Consider the following 10,246-nt stretch of genomic DNA (forward strand, 5'->3'; position numbering starts at 1 on the left):
GTTTATATATGGAATAACGGAATAACTTATTCAAGGAATCGTCAGTCACACATATACACAGCTCTGTAACTATTAAGACACATGATATTAAGGTTTAATTTCATTTAATAGAAGAAAACAGTCAAACCCAATACATTGTATACGCAAACGTTAACACAACCACATTCAGCATGTTCAGTCCTGGGCTGATCTGACAAGTGTATGCTATGAACACAGCCACTGGTTTCATGCATACATTCTACTCAGAATAAAAACAAGCTGTAGGATTGTCAATCTAAATGTTGTATTTATACAACTACAGGAACTTGATGTCTCATAATTGTTGTACTTTTGTTGTCATTGGCAATCACAAATGCAGCACTTTTCTGCGTACAGTAAATGGTAAATCTGGGACGGTATTTTCATTTGGTCACAACGGTTTATCCTTCCCCTGTTCTGGCAGCTACAGTAGTCATTTACCGGTATTTTTGGCACATAGAACGTTGGGATTTCTTTAATAAAAAAATTATTCTTCAGGTGCCCGGGTCTGCTAAATCTGTCTGGTCGAAATAGCGAGATACAAGGCAGATGAAGAGATTTAGTGGAACTAAGCGTGGATCTTCAGGACTTTCCTGTGGGTATAAAAATATATATGTTGAAAAATCTTTAAAAAACCTGTAATAATGGATGTATTATACATAGAGTAGTTGTGATCAAATACAATGTATTATATTATCATACATTGCTGGAGTTAAGAGATGTGTAGTAACTTTAACCCTGTTAATCATAATCAAGCGAGATAGGTTTTGCACACAACATATACATGTGTACAGGTTTCTGAATTTGGAGACATGACATGAATTTTTTCAATGATTCTTCATAACAATACTGCAGTAGTGTATCTATATTTTACCAAAATAATCGGTCTTCAATTTTTTCAAGCCAAGTGAGATGGCAAGAAGTTTTCTTTTAAACTTTCTTATAATTTTCATATATTTTTGCACATTGGAAAGGTTGGCTTCATATTTAAGTGGATGAAGAAACTGAAAATGTTTAAATTTCAATAATTGATCTAGAACATTCCACATTTGAAATTCCACCAAAATGTTTAAGTTTTTTAAGGCAATATTTTGAAATGGAAATCATATAGTATTATATGTAAATATTCTAGAAGTCAAAATCTTTGGTTATTTTTGTGATAATCAGGATGATCTACATGTAATTTTTACAATTTTCATGCTCACTTACTCGTGGCACAAAAATATCACAGAAATTATGGACAGTATTGTATGCTATTGAAAACTTTCAAAATAGGCTTTTGCAAACAAACAATGGACAATTTTACCCCATTTTCATAAAATTTGCAGCTGTCAAAAAAGATCTGAAGATATGGTATACTGTACTTACCAAAGTAGCCCTGAGATTTCCACAACTGCGGGCCAAAGATCTGATCAGGGCGCAGGCCTCTGGGGACAGGGGCTTCTGCAGACTGGTTAGCAGTGCATAGAACCACATCCCCTGTCAAAAGGAAACCAACCCACATTATTACCTCTCTAACTTTGGTATTAAACAAATATATGTTAAAAAGCAGAAGTAGAATAAAGTTTTGGCTTTTTTTTAAAAGAAGTGAAAAAGTGAAGTTTTTTTTTAAAAGCAAGTTGGGGGGGGGGGGGGTCAATATTGATTGGTCAGACAATGTGTCATTATATCTCTGTTATAATTATATTAATTCTGATTGTTCTAGACAGTCACGTGAAAGGCCAGACAAATCTTCGATTCTCCTGGAGATAAAATATCCTTTTCTTGGCAAGGTGTTGTCGTTTTGCTTGGTGAGGATTACCATAATTTACTGTTATAGCAGAGTGCAAAAAATAACAAAAAATGTTTTACCTGTTTGTCTGAAAATCCTGTAGCCTCGAACCAGTTAATATGATACTCCAACACTCTGATGACTGAGGGCTATAACAAACAAGTTGATACATGTATACCTTAATATTAAACGTACACGTATTACTACTGTAAATTCCTAATTTAACGCAAGGAATTAATATCCATGTAAAATCGCGAGAAGCCTGTCTGGCCAATTTTGAAATCTTGCTTTTAACAGGTCTAGGCAACCTCCGTTTTTGGAGGATAGCTCAATTTCAAGATGGCTGCTGATTTTTACCATATATGGAAAGTCACTTTGCATTGTGGGTGAAATTATCCTCCATTTTTGGAGGATAGCATGGGTATATTTCAAAGTCTTCGTGCATATCTTTAATGAAAAAATGCAAGCACCAGACCATATGGGAGATAAAGTTAAGGGAATAAACTAATGATTGTATGCGGCGATTTGAAATTCTATGTATAGTATTTTCACAATATGCATTGAAAGTTTGTACTTCCTGTGTTCAGTTTTACAAATGACAAAGACTATTTACATCTGTCTCATTTACTCAAAATCACAAAATAGTGATGTTTATTCCTCATTAAAACATTAATGACTTCATTCACGTTTAGAGACACATAATAGATATCTTGATCTGCTATATTGTACATGTACAAAGTAAATGTTTGCATATACTTTAGGAACTTTGTAGCTCTTATACTAAATAATTCACAGGTTATTAAGTATCATTTAAATTTAACCCCCTTCACACAAAAAGACATTGTTAAATTTTATTAATCAAAATGATACCATTTATAGATATCAATTATCCTGAATATTGAAAAAATTGTGAGTCAGAGTCTTCTGATCACATAAAATATTTTCTTTAAAATCAGCCCTGCAATTATTTAAACTTAAATATTTATCAAATATTATCAATAAATATAATTATTAATAGCTAAATAAGGTGATATTTTTATTGTCTAATAATTATATTTTATTCATAGTTAACTCCCTTTGTAAAAACAGAGTTAATGCCCTTCATCTGAAAAGATCCACCAGGGGGCACAAACATCTATCCTCCAATTTTGGAGGATAAAATCTATCCTCCAAAAACATAGGTTGCCTAGACCTGTTTAATTTTCGGACATATGTAAACCACATGAAACTATGATAAACTTTCGGCATTCGCGATTTTATGCTCTCGCGATTTGATGGAAAACTGTGGAATCGCAGAATTAAGTACTCGCTTGGAATAAGGAATCTACAGTATATATTATAGCCATAATAATTTTTTTTCCCCTAAAGCTAGTTCCCGAAGTTAAAATAACTCAAGATAATTTGAGTTAAGCAAGATTTGAAACAAGTCAATCGCTCATTTTTTTTTCATTATAATTACAAATAAAACAATGGAAAAAAACTGAGTAAATTTCATTTTTGATGTAGCTGTAAAATAATTGTGAAGCAGCATTTGACATAAATAAGCTGTTCTATTGAAAACTGAATTATTCCCTGTTTCAATGTGGCAGTCTTAACTGACTGCAAATACTGCACTATACAAACTCAACATTGATTTCTTTTTCAGGCTTTAAGGAAGCATGCTACATAGAAATAAGGGTATAAGGGGAGATAAATAAGAGAAATATTTTCTGATTTTAAAAATAAATGGCATCCTGCAATATATATACCAAGTTTCTTGAAAATGAAAATTATGTATAATTTTCCACATTCTATTTTAATTTTGCAAGAAATTGTGTCAAAAATAATTCAATCCATTTAATATTTCAACTCAATCTTCACCTGATATTATGCATAGTTTATCTGATCTAATGCTGCAACAATGCTGACTTCACCTGATCTTACGCTGCAATCATGTTAAGATGATCTTATGCTACTACTATGCTGAATTTAAGTGATCTAATGTTGTGACTATATGTATGCCGCTGTGACAATGCTGCAATAATGATGAGGTTACCTATTATAACACTACAGCAATGCTGAGTTTACCCAATCTAATGCTGTTACCATGCTGAGATTACCTGATCTAATGCTGTGACTAAGCGTTATTTAACTGATCTAATAATGCTGCTTTTCTGCCTAATCTCATGCTAAATTTATCTGATCTTATGCTGCAACAATGCTAAATTTACTAATCGTACTTATCCAGCAGCCATGTTAAGATTAACTAATCTTATGCTGCTACTATGCTGCATTTACTGCTGTGACTAAGCTTTATTTTACTGATCTAATAATGCTGCTTCTCTGCCTAATCTTATGCTAAATTTAACTGATCTTATGCTGCAACAATGCTAAATTTACAAAGCGTGTCATATCCTGCAGCCATGTTAATATTAATTAAACTTGTGCTGCTTATGCTGCATTTACTGCTGTGACAATGCTGAGATTACCTGATCTAATGCTGCAATGATGCTGAGCAGGGGAAGCACACCTTCATGCTTGGGTTTGGTTTCCTCTTCCATTACGACCTCCGATTTGACCTCTCTCTGAGAGACCCCTGGTGGCATGAGTCTTCCGAAGCAAAGGCGACACCAGTTCTCTACATCATTGCATTGGGGCTGTTCAAAAGAAAATTTCAAATATCACATAAAATAAAACCAATTTTGTTTTAAAATTGTTCATTGTTCTATGATTAAAAACAGATTCTAAATTTTATGGCCCATCTTAAGTTAATTAATTTATCTTGTACATACTGATGTAAATCCATACTGCACAAGTTAAAGTTACAATTTAATATTTGATGTTATATATACATGTAAAATGCTAATTAGAAACACAAACCAGTTTGTCTCTCTTCAACAGTCCTTTCTTCGCCATTAGAATCTTTTGCCTCTGAAGATTCTACCAATCCAAAACATGTGAATCAAATAATTTTCCAAAAATTAATATATATATAAAAAAAAAATATGGTTCAGTCTCTGTCTAAAGTAATCAAGACTGGAACTTTTTTTTTTATAATTCGCATAGCTGTCTGCTGAAAAATTTTGATTTAAAAATGTGATTCAGATCAAGCTTTCACATCATTTACATTTTCCCAGTTTGATTGAAAATCGAAACATTATTATTTTTTCTGGATAATTTCTTTTAACAACATAATGTTATTTCCAGCAAATTTTATACCTGACGAAGTTCAGCAAAGTTAGCAGTTTGTAACTTCTGCCATTGAAGATCTGGTGTAAATCCCTTTGGAGCTGGAAAACGCCCACCATGCTGTAACATATTAAATCAAAAGAAGTAATCATCTAGGAAGATAAGTGAGGTCAAGCGTTTACATGTGCATGTCTACAAGTATGTGTGGAACTAGAAGTAAGTTTACATGTACAGTCATACAAAAATATGGGGTTTGTTTACGTTGTGCATGTTGTACGTGCAGGTGCAACACAATTTGTTTCAACATGACTCAATACATGTGCGGATTACTGCAAATTCCTATGATAAAAGCAACAAAATAATATCCGTGTTAAATCGTGAGAAACACCCCTCACAGATTTTAAAATCTCCCTATTATTCTAAAAAAGCTGAGAACTGTACTAAGAAATAAGGACAAAAATTGTATGCTCACAATTTCCTATTCTCGTGATTTAATACAAAACTACGGGATCGCAGAATTAAGTAATGAGTACTTGGGTAAAATAAGGAATCTTCGGTATTACTGATTGATGTGTAACTGTGAGTTCAAGAACTAATCTTTTTTTATTACCTCCTTGTACTTTTGATTCATCATGTACTACCAGTACTTTCAGAATTACTGTAGATTCCTAATTAAATGCACAGAGTAAATATCTGGGTAGAATCGCAAGACGCACATCAAACAAATTTTATAAAATTTCATTTTGATATTTTTCATGCGTTTTTGGACAGATGTTAACTTAATAGAACAATGATAATAATTAAGTTTTATTTTTTAGGTTTTAATCTTATATTCTCGCAATCTAATGCAAAACGTTTGAATCATGGAATTAAAAACTTGGGTAAATTAAGGAATCTACAGTACACAGTGAGAAAATATGCATAGAATTAGTGGTTCCCTTACATGTACACATTCGAGTGCTTTAATTTTAGGATCTAAATCAGATGAATAATGAAACTTATTAATTCAAACATAGTTAAATAGGAACATCCTTTTATGAATTTAGTTATATTCCCCCCGTCTTAAAATGTATTCTGAACTTCAGGAATATAACAAATTCAAGTTACAACATATCCAAATTGTTCATTGTAGGCATTCAACATGTTCAATATAAGCATATTTATAAGTATTGCTGACCTCTTTAATCTTCACAGTCTGTTTTTGCAGGAAAGGAGATGTGTCGATGTCCGCTACAACAATTTGTGGACAATCCTTTGCTTCCTCTCTACAAGTTAAATCAAAGTACTGAAGTACTGATGGGAGTTGATTTTATCGATTATCATTTATTCTAAAATCAACTTATCTTTCATGGCAATTATTTCTAGTCTGTATTTGAATTACGCACTTTTTTTTAATGAATTTTAGACTTTTCCGACAAGAATTTCGAGAAACCCTATATGAATCATGTTGTGTAATATTTAATTAAGATAGATTTCAAACTATGTATAAGTAATCGAAGCAATTCTAAAAATTTTATGGATCCAAGCACTATTGATATCGAACTCTAGTCTCGTTCAACCAGACGCTCGGCTGTGTCCGTTAATCTCCGACAAGCAAGAGAGCCTTTCTGCTTGTCGGTGATTTACGAGACAGCCGAGCGTTTGGTTGAACGCGGCTATATTAAACTCTGGCATAGGAATACATGAGACTATAAAAATATCTTAGTTGTTTGTATTATATAAAATCTGACTATTTTCAAAGTGTTTATTGATAAGTTTCCTTGAAAAACAATGCTTCAGCATACATTACTTTGAATTTTTTCATGAACTAAGTCTTGTCAGCAGTGATGATTTGTGCTTAGGTCCAAACACTTTTTCACTTTCGGTTTGCCAGAGTAACTGCATAGGAGAGTTGATTAAAATCAACTCCCAAAAATATTCCGCAATAAGGCCAGGAATAATAATTGATATGCTTGATGTTCTCCGTCCCAAATTTTTTGTGGTGGGTAGATAGGTAGCTCTGTCTTTTTTTCTTGCACATAAACTATCTGATAATCAAACTATTTTTTTTCTATACTGAAAGCTTTTATAAACACAATTCAATATTTATTGATACAAAAAACATAATCTAAATGCGTTTTTAATATGACATGAACAATCAATTTAAAAAAAAATTGTGTTATGATGCTGAATAAATTATTGGGTATGGGCAATTTGATAAGTTGGTCGGAATGTAGAAAGAATAATCTTACTGTGACCAGGCTACACTCAGGTCACAGTAAGAATTCGTCCCATATACTTGCAATGTAGCAGCTGCAAAGCAAATCTGCTTCGCGTTGATTTTAAGTCTGTTAAAAATAATCTGCAGGGGAAAAACACATTTTTACACACTATTAACCTTTTTGAACATGCATAGGTAGTTAACTCCACAAAATTATCCAATTAATAGGTCGTACCAAGGCATTTTGTTAATATACACGTTTGAATTTGCCTGCCATTTTGTCGGAAATCGCACTCGGAATGTCTCGGAGTTTATCATTAACATGGAGACAGTAAACAGCGAATTTTCAAACGTGATGTTAAAAGTGGCAGTTATTTCGTTGCAAAAACAGTGAATGTGGTAAAATGGGATTATAAAAGAGCAACATTGTAGGTATTTGAGACTAGTCATATGAAAATTAAGGCAAGATACAACTCGATGTACTTTTTTTTATTTGCTACGAGGTGAGTATATGGGACGAATTCTATCGCTAAACTGGGTCCGTAGGACATTTGTCATTTTAATGATAGAACATTCTATCTAGTCGGAGTGCATCAAAGGAGGAGGAGTTATTGGTGTTCAGTCTTATCGAATCTTGCTATTAAGCAGGTTGGGACCAATTGCCCAAATGGGATATAATAAACCCGTGTGGGATATACTAGCCAAAATGGGATATAAATGTAATGTGCAAAAAAAAAAATATATTACAACAACTTTTGGTAAGCAAGTTTTCCTATCAGCCTATAGTTTGTATGATTTATCCCCAAGAAGCTTTGGATTTATATACATGCATGTACTGAGGTAAAAAAAAAAATTGTTTTGGATATACTGAGGGATCAATCTCTGTAATCTTACTGTTACAGAAAAATTCGTTTACCAAGACCAGAGTATGTCTCTGCCAAGACTTAAGAGTTGCTAATTTCATTTATTCTAATCGGGATTTATATAAAAAATTTCAAAATCAAACATTTTTTTTTTTTTTTGAATTTTCAATTCATATTCCATCTTGGCTATTATATCCCAATTGGGACCAATCACCCAATTGGGATATAATACCGAGCGCAGCAAGAGGCGGGCAAAGCCCGCCTCGCGAAGCGAGGATTAATGGTAACACGTATATAAAAGAAAATCAGTGAAAAATGAAAGTTGAATCAGGGGTACTAAGGCCCAAAAAAAATTCTTCCAGCCCTGGGCGCCGCCATATTGGCAGCCATTTTGTTTTGAAAAAGTTAGTTCGATCATTGATTGACCTGTTCTTATCGATGTTTATTGCCCCTAAACTCGATTGAAATGTTCCAGTGTTTTAATAGAAGGTAATTTTAATTAAAAGAAATAAAAGAGGACACCAGATAAGTTCCAATAGTGCTTTAATCAAGAAACACAACTAGTTCTATGTATGTCTTATCAAATTATCAGATGGAAAATAAAAACATTAACATCAAGGAACTGATCTTTTAGATACTGAATAAAGTATTCAATTTTATTACCGCGGCATTTATATGAATTGAATCGATAAACAATGACAGATGAAATTTAAAAAAGTTCGGAATAATAAACGTAACTCTCATCGGCTATTTCCGAAGACAAAACGTGTACGTTTTACGTCTGAAAAATGACGTCATAATGTAGACAGAACACGCGACGTTTAGTAAACTTTGGCTAATGATTTGAGTAGGCAACCAGGCGGATCCTACTGTGTGCGTTTCAAATAAATATAATTTGTTCTACAAAAATCAAACTGCACAGTGTGAAATCTGCGCTCGGTCCAACGGTCACACCGTTTATACCGAGCGCAGCGAGAGGCGGGCGAAGCCCGCCTCGCGAAGCGAGGATTAATGGTAACACGTATATATAAAAAAATCATTGAAAAATGAAAGTTGAATCAGGGGTACTAAGGCCAAAAAAATTTTCTTCCAGCCATGGGCGCCGCCATATTGGCAGCCATTTTGTTTTTAAAAAGTTAATTCGATCATTGTTTGACCGGTACTTATCGATGTTTGTTGCCCCTAAACTCGATTAAAATGTTCCAGTATTTAAATAGAAGGTAATATGAATTAAAAGAAATAAAAGAGGACACCAGATAAGTTTCAAAAGTGCTTTAATCAAGAAACACGACTAGTTCTGTGTACGTCTTATCAAATTATTAGATGGAAAATAAAAATATTAAGATCAGGGGACTGAAATTTTAGATACTGAATAAAGTATTCATATTTATTTCCGCGGCATTTATATAAACTAAATTGATAAACAATGAAAGAAGAAATTTAAAAAAAGTTCGGAATAACGTAACTCTCTTCGGCTATTTCCGAAGACAGAACGTGTACGTTTTACGTCTGAAACATGACGTCATAATGTAGACTGAGCACGCCACATTTAGTTAAATGTTGGCAAATGATTTGAGTAGGCAACCAGGCGGATCCTATACTGTGTGCGTTTCAAATAAATTTTGTTTTACACAAAACAAACTGCACTGCGCTCAGTCCAACGGTCACACCGTTTACATATTATTAGCCAAGATGGAATATGAATTGAAAAATCAAAAAAAAAATGTTTGATTTTGAAATTTTTTATATAAATCCCGATTAGAATGAATGAAATGTAGCAACTCTAACAGTCTAAGTCTCTCTCAGATTATAACGTTATACCATGGTGAATGGTCAGCTGGTAACATACCTCACTCGCCGCAAGTACTCATTTCCAGTGGTTGGGGGAATGTTGAGGTCAAAATCGTCATTGTCATCAATGTGCACCGCCAGCGCCTGAGGTTGCAACTCGTCATCTACGAGGCTATCATCGCTGTCCATTTTCACTATCGTTTTCAGCACGTAATTTTGTATTCCGAACCCGATTCAATTAAATGTTAAACTGTTCATCCAGGTATGTCTGTATTTTCTATATTTCCTATCGCTTTAACTGCTATGTTTTTATAACAAAAAACCCGAAGGTCTTTAACCATTAATTAAAAGCAATTCGTTTTCGTAATTAAGTAATTACTGTACTGCAGTAGGTGTTCTTCGAAATTATTATAGTTTTTTTTATTTTAAAAGTCC

At 33.3% G+C, this 10,246-nt stretch overlaps 1 protein-coding gene across 1 annotated transcript; it reads right to left on the reverse strand.

Moving 5' to 3' along the window:
• Window positions 1-87: 87 nt before the first annotated feature.
• Window positions 88-10,037, reverse strand: LOC128162066 (gem-associated protein 2-like). Its single transcript, XM_052825253.1, has 8 exons — window positions 9,870-10,037; window positions 6,135-6,222; window positions 4,988-5,077; window positions 4,649-4,708; window positions 4,258-4,425; window positions 1,870-1,938; window positions 1,387-1,497; window positions 88-611 (listed from the first exon to the last, which is right to left on the reverse strand). Exons 1-8 carry the CDS (start codon window positions 9,998-10,000, stop codon window positions 513-515), a joined length of 816 nt encoding a protein of 271 aa, XP_052681213.1. The 5' UTR covers window positions 10,001-10,037; the 3' UTR covers window positions 88-512.
• Window positions 10,038-10,246: the final 209 nt, after the last annotated feature.

Source organism: Crassostrea angulata, chromosome 9 (genome assembly GCF_025612915.1).
Source record: "Crassostrea angulata isolate pt1a10 chromosome 9, ASM2561291v2, whole genome shotgun sequence".
Lineage (NCBI taxonomy): Eukaryota > Metazoa > Mollusca > Bivalvia > Ostreida > Ostreidae > Magallana > Magallana angulata.

Excerpts from the sequence above, each read along its gene's own strand:
- LOC128162066 (XM_052825253.1), bottom strand. The coding sequence starts at position 10,000 with ATGGACAGCGATGATAGCCTCGTAGATGACGAGTTGCAACCTCAGGCG. Across the intron at positions 4,426-4,648 it reads TGTTGAAGAGAGACAAACTG|CCCCAATGCAATGATGTAGA; the intron begins GTTTGTGTTTCT and ends TCTTTTGAACAG. Across the intron at positions 612-1,386 it reads GAAATCTCAGGGCTACTTTG|GAAAGTCCTGAAGATCCACG; the intron begins GTAAGTACAGTA and ends TTATACCCACAG.